The sequence below is a fragment of the Neovison vison genome, chromosome 5 (genome assembly GCF_020171115.1).
Source record: "Neovison vison isolate M4711 chromosome 5, ASM_NN_V1, whole genome shotgun sequence".
Classification (NCBI taxonomy): domain Eukaryota; kingdom Metazoa; phylum Chordata; class Mammalia; order Carnivora; family Mustelidae; genus Neogale; species Neogale vison.
In genome coordinates, this window is record NC_058095.1 from 24,552,717 (window position 1) to 24,573,460 (window position 20,744).

At 49.2% G+C, this 20,744-nt stretch overlaps 1 protein-coding gene across 4 annotated transcripts in view; it reads right to left on the reverse strand.

The window, feature by feature from the left end:
* Positions 1–20,744, reverse strand: part of RAP1GAP2 (RAP1 GTPase activating protein 2) — a 212,976-nt gene that overhangs the window by 109,562 nt on the left and 82,670 nt on the right. For all 4 annotated transcript variants that reach the window (XM_044248136.1, XM_044248138.1, XM_044248137.1 and 1 more), the window contains one exon: positions 335–419. In XM_044248136.1, the coding sequence (XP_044104071.1) occupies positions 335–419 (85 nt within the window). The remainder of the gene's footprint in view (positions 1–334; positions 420–20,744) is intronic.

Sequence of the window (20,744 nt, forward strand, 5' to 3'; positions counted from 1 at the left end):
CCTTCCACAGCCCCGCCACCAGGCAGCCCTCCTGGGCAGTAGCCCCCTAAGACACCAGGCTGCAATTCCTTCTAGGCCTTTTGGCTAAGATCAAGTGAAGACACCAGGCTGCACTCATTCCTGCCGGGACCCCACAGCTCCCCAAGGCCTCCTTCAGCCCCTGACACCCCCAAGTGTCAGTCATGGCTCCTCCCGCCTTGGTGAGCTCAGGTGGACACTGCCTCCTGAGGTTGTCAGGGGACTACATGGCACCCACTGGACAGCAGCAGCTGGGCCTGTACCAAAGGGGCAGCTACTTCCCTCCCCACTTACCAACTCTAACTAAGCTTCTTACCTTCATGGTGGGAGGTGCCGTGAGAGGAGGGGACAGCGGCCGGTCTGGGAAGGTCACATCCGAGCTGTTGGCCAGCTCCTGCTTCCTGTGAAAAGGCCACAGAAGACAGAAGAGGTGAGTGAGGGCCCGCCTGAGCCATTCCCTCTCTCTGCCGACAGAAGCTGGGCATGGGGACCCGGTCTAATACACACCGTGCAAAACCAGACTTGGGTGCATTCTCCACTGGAATGTGGTAAACTTTATTTTGTTTTAAAACCTAACACAGTCCAGGGGCGCCTGGGCAGCTCAGCAGGTTAAGTGTCTGCCTTCAGCTCAGATCATGATCCCAGGGTCCTGGGATGGAGTCCCATGTGGGGAAATCCCTGCTCAGCAGGGAGTCTGCTTCCCCCCCTCCCTCTGCCCCACCCCTGCTGGTGTACTCGAACACACTCTCTCTCTCAAATAAATAAATAAAGCCTTTAAAAAAAAAAAACTAGCATAGTCCAGTGTAGACAGAAAATACCTTTCATTTTCTTTTTTTAAGATTTTAGTTACTAATTTGAGAGAGAGAAAGAGAACGAAACAGGGAGGCAGAGGGAGAAGCAGACTCCCTGCTGAGCAGGAAGCCCAACGCGGGGTTTGATACCAGGACCCTGGGATTATGACCCAAGCTGAAGACAGATTCCCAACCAACTGAGCCACCCAGGCACCCCTATTTTATTTATTTATTTATTTATTTATTTGAGAGAGAGAGCACACATGCGTGCACACGTGTGAGCAGGGGGAGGGGCAAGGAAGAGGGAGAGAGAATCTCAAGCAGACTACCTGCTGAGTGCAGAGCCAGACCTGGGGCTCCATCTCACAACCCTGAGATCATGACCCAAGCCGAAATCAAGAGTAGGAGGATTAACCGACTGAGCCCCCAGGGGCTATTCCCTGTGTGGTCCCTGCACCAGCCACATCAGCATCACCTGGGAACCTGTGAGAAATGCAAATTCTCAGGTGCACACCAAGGTCTCCAGCAATGGGGCCTGGGAATCTGGGTTTACAATCCCTCTGATGTACACTGCAGTTTAAGAACTGCCATTCTAAAGACATGGAAGACCCACAACACCTACAGGCCTCAGACACACGGACAAACATTGAAAGGCATCAAAATAAATGTAGCCGTTTTACTGCAATGACATAATAGAAAATAATTAGGCCCTGAAACTATAGCAATTACCGTTTATCTTCAAGTATTTTCATTTGCCAAAATTACAGTGGTTAATAAAATGCAGCTATACATTTGATAGATGTATTCAAAGTACATTTGAATTCAGGACCAAAGAAAGAGAAACAGAACAGGAGTATAAATGTCCCCTTTGCCCCTGTGACTGTGTGCACGTGCGTGTACACACACACACACACACACACACACACACCATGGCCAGAGAGCTGACCTTGGGAGAATGGGGCTGCCTGCTGTGTGAGCTGCAGGTAGAACTTATTTTAGTCCATGTGGGCTAGGACCATGGAGAAGCAGCTCAACAGAGTTGTGTCACCATGACAACATGACAGCAACAAGTTCACTGCTCTCACATACTCCCCACTTTCCATCTGGCCCTTGGTGGTGACCAAGGAGCGCTAGTTTCCAGTCCAATCACCAGGCAGGATGTTGGCAGAGAGATAAGGCTCTGGAGCACTGGTTACACAACAAGGCCAGCTGGACAGTACTGGGGGGAGCCCCAGACAAGGCGCTCTGGAGTCCTGGACATGCCCTGGCTGTCTCCTGGGACAGCAGGGAGAGAAGAGGGTAACAGTGTTAAGAGCCCAAGACCAGGCTAAGCCACCAAGGCTTCCAACTTTGCAACTGTTTCCTTTTCCAGAACCCCAACCTGAAGCAGAGTCGGTCTGATTCCAGGGTCCCACCTCGATGTCCAAAGGACACCCACTGCCACCTCAAGGGAATGCTTCCGTACTTTCCAGCCCACATCTTGCCAACAGGGAGGACAGCCCCAACCCCAGGCTTCCTACAGAGCCCCGCCCTCTGCATTTCCAGAAGAAGCCCTTGCACGAGAGACAGGCACCACCCCAGGCTGGGTTTACAACCCCTTAGCCCACAGGGCAGCCCAACCTGAAAGAAAACCAGACCAGGTGCTGCTGGGCCGATCTACCCCAACATGACTCTCGCCTAGCCCTGCAGCAGGCCATGCCTCATTGTCCTCTAGACAACCAGGTAAGAAGGCTGCATGAACATTTGACTTCATACAGGATCCATATGACCCCCATTAACCTCGACCTGCCTTTCTGATCAGACCCCCTTTCTGATCCTCCATCTGTCTTTTTCTTCATGTCTTTCTGGACCTACGTCTCACTCTGAGGATGTGGGCGGAGGAGAAGGAAGGTGCACCCCTCCAGATCCAGACTATTACTAGCACAAGAACCAGCAGAGCCACGACTCAGCATGTGTAGATGTGCACACATTCACATGCAAAGGAATGAACAAGCCTCCTTCTACCTCTTAGTCAGGAGCCACCAATTCCCCTTCCATTTCTGGCCTTGGGCCAGTGCGGGGTCCAGCCCAGCTGCTCTGGCCCCCACCCGCCCATGGACCCCACCGAGCTGGATCCTGGCACAGGCTTGCCCCCTCCAGCCACTACGCCATCTCCCACGCAGCTATGGCTCCTCCTCAAAGTGCCCAGCCCCTGAAGAGCTAGGATGGGGGAAAGGAGGTGAGGAAGGATGAGCAGGGACCAGAGCACCAGCCTCAGGTCCCCTGAGGTGAGGATGGATGAGGGCAGCCCTTCACCCCCAAGGGGCTGGGAGCCAAGAAGGAAGAAGCATGCAGGGAGGGGGCAGGAGGCATGCCCCCTGCCCAAAGTCTACAGGAGGAGGCTGTGGCACACTCGCCTGAATGCAGTCCTGGCTCTCCAGGGACACCAGCTCTAGAGGGCAATGTTGCCAGGTTTTTACCATCCCTGGTCTAGGGACACTCATTTACAGAGTCATGCTGTCTGCTTCTCCCCATAAGGTGAAAGATGCCCACTCCCATGGGTCCAAAGCAGAGGTGGTCATTACCCAAGACCCCTGAGTCTCAGGCAAAGGGCCACCGCATCAAACCCCTCCTGGGCTCACCCCGCTTCCCTGTACCAGCCTGTTTTCCCTGGAGGCTGGCATAAGCTCCTGGGACCACTCTCCAGGGAGCAGTGAGGACAATTCAGTGAAGACATGAGGTGTTTTCCAGCCAGAAGGATTCCCTGAATGGTGTCTGGAGCCTGGAAGGTGCCAGAGCAGGAATGAGCACCAGTAGCTAGCAGCTTCGTGCCTATTCTAGGGCTCTGTCCAAGACTCTGGATGGGATACCAGCATGGACAGGAGGCAAGACTGTGGCCCTCAAAGAGAGCAGAACTCAGAGTACACAGAGGCCCTTGGTCACAAACCTACCCTGCCCTGGTATAGCGATGACTTCGAATGGCACCTGTGGGAGGGGACAAGACACACTGCTCCATCCCCGTTCTCACCTCCTAGATGCCAAAGCTGCCTGTTACGGGTTGAATTTGTGTCCCCCAAAAATATATGCTGAGGTCCTAACCTCCAGGACCCATGAATGTCCTTATTAGGAGATGTGACAAGAGGTCATTAGGATGGTTCCTTAATTCAATTTGACTGGTGTCCCAATAAGAGGCGAAGGCAGCCATGTGAAGCCACAGACACGCAGAGAGAATGCCAGGTGACAACAGAGGCAGAGACCAAAGTGATGCCAAGGGTGACCAGCCCCCACTGGGAACTTCAAGACTTGAGGAAGGCATCTACCCCAGAGCCTTCAGAAGGAGCAGGTCCTACTCACACCTTGGTCTTAGACTTCTAGCTTCTAAAACAGAGACAACAAACATCTAGTTGTTTTGAGGCAGTGTCCTTACTATTATTTGTAACAACTTTCTTATGAACCATAGTGATCTTGACATGGTCACAGAACTGAGTCTGAAACTGCCTTTCTGACCAAGCCAGCCAAATGCTCACACACAGCTCCTAAGATGTGGGATCCCAGACCCACACAGGGACCCACAGGAGGAGGGAAAAAGGGGAACAAAGAGAAGGCAGAAGAGGGAGGAGGAAGCTCATATACTGTGCTCAGAGAAAGGTGGCAAATGCAGACAGAAGTGGTCAGGGGCCTCCTCCAGCCTCTGGGGGCCATGGGGGTGCCACTCAGCATCCCTCTGCCCCAGAACCACGCGGCACTGAGGTTCTCTGCTCTGGGATTCCTTCCCTAGAAGCATGGACAAACCTGGGGCAGCTGGGAGTGGGTCTAGCTGCCTTTAGCCAAATGCAGGTCTCAAGAGGAAATGATCAAGGAGCCTGTGGTGGAAGCTGAGAAAGTCAGATGCGACTGTTCATCCCCCTAGGTGAGGGCCCTACTTACAGCGCCCAGGTCTTCTAGCTCCTTCCGTCCAGACTCAGATTGGGACCCTAGACCCAGACCCTCTGAGGTCATCTCCCCACCACTTCTATGAAAGTGCCCCACACTAGGGATCAAGAGACTCCCGGGGTCCAGTCTGCCTCTACCTGTTACCCAACTGTGAGCCGTTGGGCAAGTAACCTCACCTCTCTGTAACCTCACCTCTCTGTGTCCCACTTCCTTCATCTGCCAAAATGGAGGCAATGTTGTTCTGAGGAATTAAATGTAATGGCTATGAAATAAAACATAAGGTCCTGCACAAATACAGATCATTATTACTATTATCATCTTTATTGTTACTGTAACCCCTAAAATGATGATCTAATGTCCAAGTGGAGAGAGAGAAGCAAGGAAGGGTCCAGCACTGTTTAATGTCTTTGAAAACATTTCTGGCATTTCAAAAGAGCACCCGTTCTAGTCCCAGCAATCCATTCTCGAGATCATAACGATTGGTTAATAATCAACAGAAAAAATACCCACTTCTCAGCAGATGGCTCTGGGGCCAGCATGAAGGCCTCCTTTTGGCAGAAAGTTCTCTCAAACCTACAAACTCCCTCTGTCTCCATCTCTCCCCCACTGGGTCCCCAGCCACCTAGCCATTTCTGGCTCTACTTTCTCTGGCTTCCAAAGAGCCACGCTAGAGGAATGTAGACCTCTGTACAGAGCTTCCCAGGAATGCTGGCCTCTGTACAGAGCTTCCCAGGAAAACCAAACCAAAAGGAATGAGACATACCATTCACAGCAGCCAAAGGTGGAAATGACCCAGTAATGAACAGAGAAACACAAAATGTGGTCTAGCCACAGGATGGAATAGTATTCAGCCATAAAACGGAACAAAGTACTGACAGGCTACAGTGTGAATGCACCTCAAAAACATGATGCTACAGGAAAGAAGCCAGACATAAAAGGCCCCATACGGTGTGATCTTATTCACAGGAAATGCCCAGAACAGGCAAATCCAGAGACAGAAAGTAGACTGGCAGTTGCCAGGGGCTGGTGGGGAGTGGGGAGGAATGGGGGGTGGCGACTAATAGGTTCAGGGGTTCTTTCTGAGGGGATAAAAATATTCTGGGAACTATACAGGTGATGGAGGTACAACTGTGTGAAAATATGAACCAGCACTGAATTATACACTTTAAAGGGTGAGTTTTATGGTGTGTAAATTATAACTCAGTTGTTAAAAAGGAGGAAGAGAGAAGGAGCTGAAAAGGCTCTATATCTGTCATTTCTGCTGCTTATCTTCTGCACTGGCTGCCTTCTGGTACCCTGAGGGCCCTGGGCTGCGTGCAAGTTCTGGCTTTGAGACTATGGTTCAGACACCAACGAGGGCTCCCTTACTACCTGCACCTGCAAGGTCCTCCATCTCCACTCCCAACACTCAGAAGTACCCGCATTGTCATTTACTTGGAGCATTCATCTGAGTCCTAACTTTTCCTATTTCCCCATCCTATATAGCTAACTAGAACATAAACGATAGGGATAACATAAAAAGCCTATGGGAAATTAGCACAAGAAGCAGACATGCTAAGAAGAAAGAAGAATTAGTAGCCAGAATTAGCTTGAGGCCTGACAAGCTGAACCTCAAAGTCTTTCTGCTTTCTCTGCTTTCTCATCTGTAGAATGGGCAAGTTAACTCCCAACACCTATTCCCTGAGCAGGACTCAGAAAATTGGGCTCAACTCCTTGATGACTAGTGTCTTAGATGGCTTTTATGGTGGCAAACTATTATGTGGTCCCTGGGCAAGGCAGGCCAGGGGGAGGGATGAGCAGAGGGGGAAGGCAGGATACAGGTCCATGTCCAGGGGAGTCTGCCTTGTTGTCTACAGAGACCCCAGGCCCTGTGGCACAATCACGATACCCTCACCCTAGCAGCCAGCCATCCTGGGGCATCCCTGCGCCTGGAAACATATTTGAGAAGTTCTGTCCAGGCTTGGCAGGACATCCTGGTAGCAGGCTGGATGGAGGAGAGGGCCAGGCAAGTGGGCAGCACGTACAGTGGATCAAAAGCACTGGCTTTATGGTTCAACAGGCCTGGATTTGAATTCTAGCCCTACCCCAATCAGCTATGTGACCCTGGTCGGATCACTTCACCTCCATGCCCCTCAGCTTCCTCATCTGTAAAATGGTATAATTACAGCCCCCTTCCCAGTGGCCTGAATAAGGCCTACAAGGCACTCAGCTCAGGGCCTGGTTTCAGAAGACCTGGTCACCACCACTCTGTTGCCAAGGCTGCCATCGAAGAGGGGGAGGAGTGGGTATGGAGGAGAGGGCTAAGGCAGAAAGCCAGAAGGTGGAGGAGAGGGGCAGGGCAGCTTCAGATCTAGGGAAATTCAAATGCCCATATACTCTGGACTCTAAGCCTGGAAGGCAGGGACAGGAGGGCCCAGCCCCTGTGTGGGCCAGATCCTCAGCACACGCATAGGGCCTGACTGCAAGCCCCAAAGGAACAGACACAGACATGAGAGGGTTAATGTCCATCCTGTGCTGGGGCAGATGTGGAAAAGGAGAAGAAGAGGGCCCAGCAGAGCTGGCAGGGTAGCAGACGGACAGAAGGGAGCACAGGATTTGGGAATGAGAGGTTGTAGCAGGTAGAGAAATGCACCCCCGAAGAGCCCCTTAGGAAGGAGCAGCTCCTGCTCACCTGGCAGCATCTGGCAGGGTTGACTTTGCTGTCATGTTACATCCCTGTGCACACTCCTGATGCCTAGGAATTTGGAGCCCAACCCTGGACCACTGATGACTCAGAACTCTCCAGGGATGCAAAATGGCTACTCCCACCCCCACCACGCCCACCACTTCCTGAGATTCGTGGACACAGACCAGCAGCCCTGGGAGAAACCATCAGAAGCCATTCAACAGTGGCACCTGAGTGGCTCAGTAAGTTAAGTCTCTGCCTTCGGATCAGGTCATGATCCCAGGGTCCTGGGATCGAGCCCCACATGGGGCACTCTGCTCAGCAGGAAGCTTGCTTCCTGCCCACCCCCCGCCTGCCTCTCTGCCTACTTGTGATCTCTCTGTCATACATAAATAAAATCTTTTAAAAGAAGAAGAAGGAGGAGGAGGAAGAGAAGGAGGAGAAGGAGAAGAAGAAGATGAAGAAGCCGCCATTCAACAACCTAATGCCACAGACAAGGACACCAAGGCCCAGAAAGGCAATGGGAGATGCCCAAGTCCCCCACGCCAGGCTGTCTCCTGGTCTCCAGAGGGTGCAGTTCCAAATCACCAAAGCTTAGTACATGAAAAGAGAGCAGGTCGTATCTCAGGAAGAACTGGTCAGGAAGTATAGCTGGTCTATGCACACACATTGATAAAGCATGAGTGTTGGGGCACCCGGCTGGTTCAGTCAGTAAAGCATGTGACTCCTGATCTCAGGGTTGTGAGTTCAAGTCCCGTGTTGGGCACAGAGCTTATTAAAAAAAAAAAGGCCTGAGTGTCAGGGGTCCATAGGGTCTATGGGGCCCCCGATAAGGGATGAATCGACAGCACAAGCCAGGGCTGCACAGGAGGTAAACAGGCCACACCCTGGGCAATGAGATGGGGCTCCCTGTGGGACCAAGGAGAAGTCTGGCAATAGTTCATGCCTGTAGCTTTAAAGGACATACTGGCTTCTCTCTGGCTGTTCTGGGTGAGGGTGGCACTGCCCTTTCTTAGAGGACCATGAATCCCAAAACTGGGCCAGGGGAAGGAAGAAGGCAGGCACCAAACAGGAGGGTTACCCAGCCCTGGAGACCCAGCCACAGCCCCTGGTTCAAGACAACCGAGTCTCCCCCACTATTACATCTCAGAGCCAATGGACCAGCCCACACACAGGCACATCTCCATGCTCCTAGGAAAAGCCTTACCAAACAGACAAGTTTTAGAAGTGATGCCACATGGGTCCCATATGAGTAAGAGCAGAACTTGAGGCGTCTGGTGTGGGCCTGTGAGTCACAGAATCAGAAATCTGAGTGCTGGTCTTCAACTCCCCAGACCCCTCACTCCAATCCCATTGCCCTATCCTGTCACACCTGTCCCGTGTGCCACAGCAGAGGCAGAGAAGGGAGGACACCAGCCAGCACCTTCTCATGTCCCTAAAGCTTGAGTTCTTGGAGATCCAGGGTGGGCTGTGTATTGGTTACCAAGGGCAGTAACATCAATACTATTTACAAGCACCCAAGAAGACAATCCAGGCCAGAGAAGTGAAAATGCAGACACAGTCCTGAAGGCACAGTGCACCCATGTGAAAGACTCACTTGCCAAGTACCAACTGTGGGTTAAACAGAATAAAGAGCCATGGGACACGGGGAAGGGAAGGCCAGGTCTCCCTGGGAGATCAGCTCAGGTATCACAGAAGAGGACACAGCCGAGCTAGATCTTGAGGGCAAGGCCAACACCTACCCAGGAGGGAAAAAAACGGGAAATGGCAAAGAAGCAGAGACATGGAAGAATGAAAGCAAAGAGCACTGAGTCAGACCATCCAGTGTCACCAAAGCAGAGGAAACACTTCCCTAGCTTTAACAGGCCCTCGAAAGGAATAGTAAAAAACCCCAGTCCCCACGTTTACCATGGACCAGGGCTGTTGGAAGCCTGGCTCACTGAAGACTCATGACAGCCCTTTGCAGCAAATATTATTAACCCCATTTTACAGAAGGGGAAACTGAGACTTGGAGAGATTGGGTGACTTGTCCCAGTTCCCACAGCTGGACCTGGGGTAGTCCAGCTCCATAGTGCACTGACGGTGGGAAAAACCGGGGCTCACTAGAGAAGAACATGCTTTCCCAGGGTCAGGCACGTACGTCACCAGGTCAAGCTACTGGATCACGAGGGGAGAATTCGAGAGATAAGTGATACCATAAAATGAAACAATATTAGAATAATTGGGATCCCAGAAGAAAAAGAAAGAGAGAGGGGGGCAGAAGCTATATTGGAGCAAATTATAGCAGAGAACTTCCCTTAATCGGGAAAGGAAACAGGCATCAAAATCCAGGAGGCACAGAGAACCCCCCTCAAAATCAACAAAAATAGGTCAAGCAGTCATCAAAAATGTTCCAACAAACAAAAGCCCAAGGACAGATGGCCTCCCAGGGGTATTCTATTGAACATTTAAAGAATAATTAATTGCGGGGCGCCTGGGTGGCTAAGTCATTAAGCTGCTGCCTTCGGCTCAGGTCATGATCCCAGGGTCCTGGGATCAAACCCCATGTTAGGCTCCCTGCTCAGCGGAAAGCCTACTTCTCCCTCTCCCTGTGCTCTCTTCCTCTCTGACAAACAAATAAATAAAATATTTTTTTAAAAGTCTCACATTTGACACTTCTTTAAAAAAAATTAATACCTATTCTCCTGAAACTGTTCCAAAAAATAGAAATGGAAGAAAAACTCCAAACTCATTTTATCAGGCCAGCATTACCTTGATCCCTAAACCAGACAATACCCCACCAAAAAGAAGAATTACAGACCAATATCCCTGGTGAATATGAATGTAAAAATTTTCACCAAAATACTAGCTAATAGGATTTAACAGTACATTAAAAGGATTATTCACCACGACCAAGTGGGACTTATTCCTGGGCTGCAAGGTTGGTTCAACATCTGCAAATCAATGAATGTGATATAATACATTAATAAAAGAAAGAAGAAGAACCATTTGATACAGAAAAAGCATTTGACAAAGTCCGCATCCTTTCTTGATTAAAACTCTTAATAAACCTTAATATCATAAAACAAACCTTAATATCATAAAAATCCATCTATGAAAACCCCACTGCAAATATCATTCTCAATGAGAAAAACTGGGAGCTTTTCTGCTAAGGTCATGAACACAGCAGGGCTGTCCACTATCACCACTGCTATTCAACATAGTACTAGAAGTCCTAGTCTCAGCAATCAGACAAACAAAAGGCATCTGAATCAGCAAAGAAGAAGTCAAACTCTCACTCTTTGCAGATGGTATGATACTTTATGTGGAAAACCCAAAAGATTCCACCTGAAAACTGCTAGTACTCATACAGGAATTCAGTAAAGTGTCAGGATATAAAATCAATGCACAGAAATCAGTTGCATTTCTATACACCAACAACATGACAGAAGAAAGAGAAATTAACAAGTCAATCCCATTTGCAATTGCACCCAAAACTACAAGATAACAAGGAATAAAACTAACCAAAGAGGCAAAGAATCAGAAAACTAGAGAATACTCAGTTGAGGAAATTGAAGAAGACACAAAGAAATGGAAAAATATACCATGCTAATGGATTGGAAGAACAAATACTGTGAAAATGTCTATGCTACCTAGAGCATTCTATACATTTAATGCAATCCCTATCAAAATACCATTAACTTTTTTCAAAGAAATGGAAAAAATAATCCTAAAATTTCTTTTTTTTTTTAAAGACTTTATTTATTTATTTGACAGAGAGAAATCACAAGTAGATGGAGAGGCAGGCAGAGAGAGAGAGAGAGGGAAGCAGGCTCCCCGCCAAGCAGAGAGCCCGATGCGGGACTCGATCCCAGGACCCCGAGATCATGACCCGAGCCTAAAATTTCTATGGAACCAGAAAAGACCCCAGAAAAGAATAGCCAGAGGAATGTTGAAAAAGAAAGCCAAAGTTGGCAACATCACAATTCCAGACTTCAAGCTCTATTACAAAGCTGTAACCATCAAGATAGTATGGTACTGGCACAAAAACAGACACATAGATCAATGCAACAGAATAGAGAGCCCAGAAATGGACCCTCAACTCTATGGTCAACTAATCTTCAACAAAGCAGGAAACAATGTCCAATCGAAAAAAGACAGTCTCTTCCACAAATGGTGTTGGGAAAGTTGGAAAGCCACATGCAGAAGAACGAAACTGGACCATTTCCTTACACCACACACAAAAATAGACTCAAAATGGATGAAAGACCTCAATGTGAGGCAAGAATCTATGAAAATCCTAGAGGAGAACACAGGCAGCAACCTCTTTGACCTCAACCGCAGCAACTTCTTCTTAGAAACATCACCAAAGGCAACAGAAGCAAGGGCAAAAATGAACTATTAGGACTTCATCAAGGTAAAAAGCTTTTGCATAGCAAAGGAAGCAGTCAACAAAACCAAAAGACAACAGACAGAATGGGAGAAGATATTAGCAAATGACATATCAGATAAAGGGCCAGTATCCAAAATCTATAAAGAACTTATCAAACCCAACACCCAGGAATAAATAATCCAATCAAGAAATGGGCAGAAGGCATGAACAGACATTTCTGCAAGGAAGACATCCAAATGGCCAACAGACACATGAAAAAGTGCTCCACATCACTCGGCATCAGGGAAATACAAATCAAAACCACAATGAGATACCACCTCATACCAGTGAGAATGGCTAGAATTAACAAGTCCGGAAACGACAGATGTTGGCGAGGATGTGGAGAAAGGGGAACCCTCCTACACTGTTGGTGGGAAAGCAAGCTGGTGCAGCCACTCTGGAAAACAGTGTGGAGGTTCCTCAAAAAGTTGAAAATAGAGCTACCTTATGACCCAGCAATCACACTACTGGGTATTTACCCCCAAAATAGAAATGTAGTGATCCAAAGGGGCACATGCATGTCAATGTTTATAGCAACAATGCCCACAACAGCCAAACTATGGAAAGAGCCTAGCCATCTGTCAAAGGTGAATGGATAAAGAAGACATAGTAGAGGGGCATCTGGGTGGCTCAGTGTGTTAAGCTTCTGCCTTCAGCTCAGGTCATGATCTCAGGGTCCTGGGATAGAGCCCCGCATTGGGCTCTCCGCTCAGCAGGGAGCCTGCTTCCCCCCCCAAGTCTGCCTCTCTGCCTACTTGTGATCTCTGTCTCTCAAATAAATAAATAAAATATTTTTTAAAAAGATGTGATATACATGTGCACACACAACGGAATACTATGCAGCCATCAAAAAATGAAATCTTGCCATTTACAACTACATGGATGGAACTACAGGGTATTATGCTAAGCAAAATAAATCAATCAGACAAAAGACAATTATTATATGATCTCACTGATATGAGGAATTTGAGAAACAAGAAAGAGGATCATAGGGGAAGGGAAGGAAAAATGAATTAAAACGAAACCAGAGAGGAAGACAAACCATAAGAGACTTTTTAATCTCAGGAAACAAACTGAGGATTGCAGTGGAGGTGGGAGGGAAGGATGGGGTGATCAACACTGGGAAGGGTATGTGCTGGGCTGAGCTCTGTGAATTGTGTAAGACTGATGAATCACAGACCTGTACCCCTGAAACAAATGATACATTATGTGTTAATAAAAAATAATAATAAGGGCCACCTGGGTGGCTCAGTGGGTTAAGCCTCTGCCTTTGGCTCAAGTCATGATCCCAGGATCCTGGGATCAAGCCCGGCATCGGGCTCTCTGCTCAGTGGGGAGTCTTCTTCCCCGCTCTTTCTCTACCTGCCTCTCTGTACTTGTGATCTCTGTCCACCAAATAAATAAATAAAATCTTTAAAAATAATAATAATTATAATAAAAATGAGTTCGGGGGTAACTGGGTGGCTCAGTCAGTTAAGCGTCTATCTTTGATTCAGTTCATGACCCCAGCTTCCTGGGATAGAGCCCCAGGTCGGGTTCTTGCTCTCCTCCCCACTTGTGCTCTTGCTATCACTGTCACTATCTCTCTCAAATAAGTAAAATATTTTAAATAAATAAATAAATAGTTCATTCAAGTCTTAGACACTGAGCAGTTACAGGAAACTATTAAACAACTACCACAGGTGACACCGAGACCTGACAGAAATGGGGAAGGAGGTCAGCAAATGGGACTGCAGTTTGGGAAACAGGCACCATGCCATATGAACTCTATTTCATGGGTGACAGGAAGCGGCAGTTTCGGAGGTAGGGCTCTGCTGCAGAGCAGGAGGCAGAGGAAGGAAGAAAACGGGAAGAGCCCCTGCTGCACTTAAACAGCCACAGGAACAAAACCAGGGGGTCCCAAGGCATCTCAGAAGCAAAGCCAAGATCACTCCAGGATAGAAGAAGGGGAAGCTCAAAGGCTGGTTTCAGAAAACCAAGGCATGGGTGCTTTGACCACCACACAGCCTGAGGAGGAGAACTAGCTTGGCAGGAGGCAGACGTTCACTCTAGACACACCGCAAGTCATGGGCCCAGGGAAACCCAGGTGGGTTGAGAAAAGTACCAAAGCCTTAGCAGAGAGCGAGGGGTACAGGCGAAGGAGGTCATGCAGCCTGAGTGCATGGCAGCCCCCGGAGACCGCCAAGGGAGCAGCTGCCCTCACATGGTTGACCGCCCCACTCGGCATCGTCTGGCCTCAGATGAAGGAGCAACACCACAGTCAGAGCAAAGACGGCCAGCTCCCAAGGTCATGGCCTCAGATGGCTTCAGACTCAAAAATCACAAAGCCATGGAACCCCAAAAGCACAAGATATCCGCATTCTCCCAGCCTGTTAGAATTTCTTGACCCAGATGGCAAGTACGTGGATGCTTACTGCCTAATTCAATTTGGGTGTATAGGATGTATCACATAAAAAATAATCCTTAAATAGTTCTCTCTTGCTTCCTTTAGGGGAGATGGATATAAATACAGAAAGGGACACATACATAGAGGTAGAGACCAACATCGTGTTCAGCCTATTGAGACGTCCACGATGAACATAGCAAACGGCTTACCTGCATTTATTTTGCTTCTTCTGAAGCCCCTTAAAATAATAGTTTATTTATTTTTTTTTTTTTTTACAATGTGAACTGGCAAGAGCAGATGTATTAGAAGAGGAAAAGGGAGCTCACTGGTACCTGGAAGATAAGGGGATGGATGACCCTGGGGGAGTGTTTGATACTTAAAACACTTATGGCCCTAGCTAAGTGAGCATCCTAGCCATCTCCAATCCTATGAGCCATCCAGGACGAGGTCAGACCCTGCATAGCAGAGATGAGCCACCCGTCATCTCCAAGGCGCCCCACCTGAAATCCTAACCCTCAGAATCTACGCATGACAAAATGGTTGTGATTTTACCATAATGGGAATAGTAAGAGATAGAGCGCTCTGAAAGTGAGGTCTCTTGATGAAAAGAATGGAACTGACAGGAGACTTTATAGGTGCAAACTCTTGGCAAAAGAAACACTATTCAAGGAATTATGATAGAATAAGTAAAAATGGTAAAATCGAAAAGTAAAGATAAGTACACAGAAAACCATGCTAATGGGGGAAACATTAGTTAATTACTAACTCCAGGGAAAATAGAAGTTTATACAAGAAAGGAAATAGGGGTGCCAGGAAGGCTTAATCAGTTAAACGTCCAACTTAATTTCGGCTCAGGTCATGATCTCAGGGTTGTGAGGGCCCATGCTGGGCATAGAGCTTGCTTGAGATTCTCTCTCTCTCTCCTTCCCTCTCTCAGAAAAAAAAAAAAAAAAAAAAAAAGGAAATACAATTATAGTGCCTACCTTGGCTCAACAATAAGTGATTCTTACATAGTCATAGTGAGTAAACCTTGACTATTGCACTGAACCAAAAACATGATGCTAACGTAAGGATACACTGCGAACTATGTGATCCCAAGTCTTGGCAGAATTCCTGTAAACCCTCAGAGAGAAGGAGCCCCACCTCCTCATCCCCAGGCATGTGTTAAACCACCCATGCTAAGGAACCACCCGGCTGTTGGCATTGGGGTTACCCCAGCCATCCCAGAGGGGTTCGTCCTCCCTAGTCAGCAGTCACTCCAACTCCACTCCCAGACTCTGCCTCTAACTCTGGACTTTTCTGGATACATTATTAGTAACATGACAGTCAGAGAGTTTCATCATTGGTTTATACTACTGAGTCTCAGTGGAGACAGACCGTAGAATTTCAAGGTAAATATGCATGGTCTTTCCAATTAATAATGTTATTACCAATCTCTGAAAGCTTCATTCACTAGAAGGACAAATGCTTGGAACTGTTTTCCAATACCCAGACAGAGCGCAAGGCCCATCCTCATTCTTGCCCTTTCTTGTTTGTGACCGTGGTCCAAGATTGGGAGATGAACGCCCAGGGAAATGGGGTCCACCTGCAGCCAAGCAACCAAGCACAGCTGAGTCCGCCTCGAGGGACCAGGGCTATGATCTCACCTTACCAACATGCTCCAACCCAAAATACAGAACCCAATGCTGAGGAACCAAACCAGTGACACCAGAAGTCTTGTCTCCTCCTTAGCATCAGCTTGTTTCTCAGGGACATTAGGAAAAAAGGATAGGATAACTGTGCGTGCCTCCGGGGATACACTGGAAAATACCAGGCAGTATCCTATGGCTGGAAGGCTCAGAAAAAGGACCTGGTTACCTGGAACGCCACTGGATAACCAAGATCTCCAAGAGATGAACACAAATTCACTCCCCAAGCCAGGCCGACCTCCTAACTCAGTGAGAACAGAGGGCCTTAATGAGCCACCTCCGTCCGCCCAGGCCCCTTCCCTGGTCTCCGGCGTACACCCTGACCACTGGGCCAGCCCCCAGCAGAGTGACTGGCACTGAATGAACCAAACAGTGACTAAGCAAATGAGAAGCTCATAGACCCTCAGAACTAGAGGGCTAACTCAGAGCAGCAGGGGACAGGCCAATGTTCTCTCCACTACAATTTGGTCTGTCCACCCTTGTGGCTTTGACTGACCTCAACTCCCTGTTCAAGAGTCACAGGCAGAGTTAACCTATTCCCCACTAGTTTGATCCAAGCTCGTGTCATTGCCTTGACCTTGGATCACTCCTCTGGACAGGGATGGTAGACATAATAAAAGTATCCTTCAGGGGCGCCTCGGTGGCTCAGTGGGTTAAAGCCTCTGCCTTCAGCTCAGGTCATGATCCCAGGGTCCAGGGATGGAGCACCGAATCAGGCTCTCTGCTCAGCAGGGAGCCTGCTTCCTCCCCACCTTCCCCTCTGCCTGCCTCTCTGCCTACTTGTGATCTGTCGGTCAAATAAATAAATAAAATCTTAAAAAAAAAAAATGAAAGTATCCTTCAGCATCATCCTCATCTTCATCCTAATAGCAGCTAGTATTGATCTAGTACAATGCAAAGCTCTCAACATGCATTATTTAATCTTTTCTATGACCCTATGAGTTAGGTACAGAATTATGTTCCTGTTTTACAAACAAAGAAACTGAGGCTCAGAGAGGTTAGGTGACTTATGGACGGCCCTAGAGCAATTAAGTGGCAAAGCTAGCAATCCAAGGGACCCTGGATGGCAAGTTATAAAAGGCCCCCCACCCTGGCAGCCCCGGTCTCTGGGAACTGGCAGCTCAGGCAATAGGAGCAGCCATTAAACTCTGCTGAGAAAAGGGTGGTTCCAGATCCTTGAGGGCTCTCTCCTGGACCAACCAGATTTCCAAGAGCTATGCAGCTTGGGAAGAGTGCCTGATATGAGTTATTTTTGCTTTTTTGGTTTTTTAAAAGAATGTTATTTTTCATTTGCTAAATCCCTACAGAAGTATCTTTTTTTTAAGTCTGTTTGTTTGTTTTGACAGAGATCACAAGTAGGCAGAGAGGCAGGCAGAGACAGAGAGGAGGAAGCAGGCTATCCGCTGAGCAGAGAGCCCGATGTGGGGCTCGATCCCAGGACCCTGTGAATGACCCAAGCCAAAGGCAGAGGCTTTGAGCCACTGAGCCACCCAGGCATCCCCAGAAGTATCTTTTAAATACAAATAAGCGAGACACCTGGGTGGCTCAGCAGGTTAAGCCTCTGCCTTTAGCTCAGTTCATGGTCTCAGGGTCCTGGGATTGAGTCCCACATTGGGCTCTCTGTTCGGCAGGGAGCCTGCTTCCCCCTCTCTCTGTGCCTGCCTCTCTGCCTACTTGTGATCTCTCTCTCTGCCAAATAAATAAATATATAAATAAAATGTTTTTTAAAAAACAAATAAATAAATAAAGACAAATAAGCTATCCTGGATTGTTTCAAAGAACACCACCAAGTGAGAGACTATCACTCCATTTCTGAATTTTACATTTTTATTATAAATATCAATGCATATTCATGGAGCAGGGGGAATCCAAAGAACCCAGAGGCATCTAATGAAGTGTACTGGGTGTGGGGAAGGGCCTGCCACATCTGCTTCCTGCAGCCCATCAAACCAGAGCACTCGAGGCCTCAGGGAGCAGACCCAGCACCTGCCACAGGGAATCAGGGCTGAGAAAAGGCTGCTGTTCTGGCTCTCCTGCTGCGTCACTTCCAGCTGCCATGGTCACGTATGTGACAAGATGATGCATCAACGTCAATAACGCTGGAAGGGTCTGTCCACAGAGACAGCATCATTCTCCCCAGGAGGCATGAAGTCGGCCTCGACAGGCAGCTGGGGCCACCAAGAATTAAGGGTCTCTGTCTGGGGCCTCTGTTGCCCTCCCCCCAGATCTACTCCCTGCCCCAGCTGGCCAGACCAAACAGTGAAAGGAAAAGGCCACGCCAGCCACAAAAACCCTCCAGTGACTGAGCGCTGCTGCAGCCTCTGGACTCAGAACTGAAGAGCGTACGGCGGGACGCAGAGGACACACAGGCTCCTCCTGCTAGAAGAGCAGGTCCCAGCTTTGGGACTCTGTGGGGTACCTGGGCCCTTGCTGGCCGGCCTCCCGTGTGCGCCTACGCATCACTCGGTCACTCTTGGCTGAATGAACTGAAGAGCTGTAGGGCCATGTTGGGCCAGTGTCCCATGTGAAAACACGATGAAAACCTTCCAGCCAGGTGCCCTGTGGAATGTGTCTAGCGGCAGGCCAGGCTGTGCGTGCTCGGAGGGCAGGAGTCTCTAAACAGCCCACAGGGCCCAGGGCCAACAGCCTTCCCTGCAGGCCTTCAAAAACTGTCAATACTGAAACTTTTTACTGTCTAGCAACTGGTACTGATGACCTTTCTTATCACCTTCTCTGCCAAGCACAGTTCCATGAAGATGATGGAGACAAGGAGCTATGTTTTCATCTTCTACACAGATAAGACGGCTGACGTTCAGGAAACACAGCTCGTTCCTGGAGGGACCAGAACCCAAACACAAGCATTATGATGGCATAACCTGTGACCTGAGCCATCCTGTTTCTGCACAGAGTGAACGAGCAGGCAAAGGAAGGAAAGAATGGAAGCAAAGACAGAGGCAACCCCTCTGCCCCCTGCCCCCTCCACCTTCTGGCAGCAAAGCCAGGAACTCGCCAACCTTCATCTTTCAGGCTCGGTCAGGGTCCTGCCATACGAGCAGGGCTCTTACTCCCACTGCAAACTCCAAGTATCTGAGGAAAACACCCTGTGCTCCTTACACACACATCCCCCCCAAGCCTCCAACAGCGCGGAACAGTTAAGTTACCCCTCTTGCTAAGCAAGGTCACAGCCATGTGCTTGTTAGCATAGCACCTGGCACTGTTGCAAGGTTCACCCGGCTCTGCTTAAGCCAGGAACACAAGCAACCAGGCAGAAGCGGCCCCCAGCAAATCCTCCCTAGGATCCCCACATTCTCCCTGGAGAGAAGAGAGCAGGCAGAGGAGACCACAGTCCGCACAGACCAGGGGTGACTTCAGTAGCCTGTCTAGCTTTGCCACTGCTCAGAGGCTAGCTCAGGTCTCCAGTCCCTCCAGTCCCCTGCCGGTCTTCCAGGGTCACTCTCTGGACCACAAGGTGAGCAAATGGCCACCCACCCATCTATCGGTCAGAGCCTCTGAGGCTGGGCTGACAAGGCCCCAGGCTGCAAGGCAGTAGCCTGGGATTCCCCGCCAGTAGCCCCAGGCGGCATGGAGCTCACTAATGCCCAAAGCTCAAAAGCCAACTCCCAAGGGAGGCAGCCACTTTACCCTGCTCAGAGCTGCAGATGGACTAGATGAATGAGATTTTTTTTAAGTGTGTTTGTTTTACAGATTTACAGAACAGGGACAGGGGGAGGGGCAGGGGAACCAAGCAGAGGATGAAAAGGGAAAAGAGAAAAAAAAGACAGGGTGGACAGAGGAGAAAGAGAGAACATGGAAGCTTTCCCAAGCTTCTCAATCAAAAGACACTTCCCTCCCCATCTAGCTACCATTCATGAGTTAAAAGGCTGCACAGCTGGAGAAGCCTCAGCAGGTTGGGGGTGGGGGGGGGGACACCCAGAGCTGGGGCCTGCGGCAGGAACATCCATGAGCACCACTAGAAGGGCTGGGCCAGGTCTTTCTGGGTCCTCCCGGGCTCTCTGAGCTCTCCCTGAGTGTCCCTGGAGGAGCAGTTTCAGGTGGCATGACCTGTACACAAGGAGTGCTTTTGGCCCAAGGCTGGAGACTTCAGAAAAAGTTTGGTATCCTCAGAGCTGCCTGTCCAGCCCCCGACTGCCCCCACAGGCTTAGACCCTCCCCTGAAAGGCCATTCTCTCCAACTCTCGCCCCACCGCCACATGGTCTCCACAAGGTCTCAAGGAGACCTTGAAAGGAAGAGAGGATGGAGATGGTCCAGAGCAGGGAGCTCTGTAACCCTGCACCCCCCTCAGAAGAGGGGCTGCTAGGCCTTTCTTCACCCCTCCCCTCTGAGACGAAGGACACTATCGGGGAGCAGTCATGGGAAAGGCCCCCAGTAAAAGCACAAAGAGCTTCAAAGGCCCCATTTCTCCTCTTGAGGAACCTGGTGCTCAGTGAGTACCCACTATGTGCCAACATCCAGGGACATGATGTGACAAAGTCATGCTGGAGCCCCTCTTCCCCACCCAAGGCCTCTAATGCATCACTAAATCCTCACCACCTCCTAGATTGGTTCTAATTCTTCTACCCCACTGTCTCCCGGACAACGGCACTCCCATCCTAATCCCTCTCTGCCCACCACACCCCTCCATCTATTCTCCAGGGAGCAGACACAAGGATCTTCCTAAAGTGAAAAGCTGATCATACCCACCAGGATAACCATAATTTTTTTTAAGGTGCAGCCTCTTTGAAGATTTTATCTGTCAGAGAGAGACAGAGAGAGCACAAGCAGGGGGAGGGGCTGGCGGAGGGGCAGAGGGAGAAGCAGGCTCCCCACTGAGCAAGGAGCCTAACGTGGGACTCGATCCCAAGACTCTGGGAT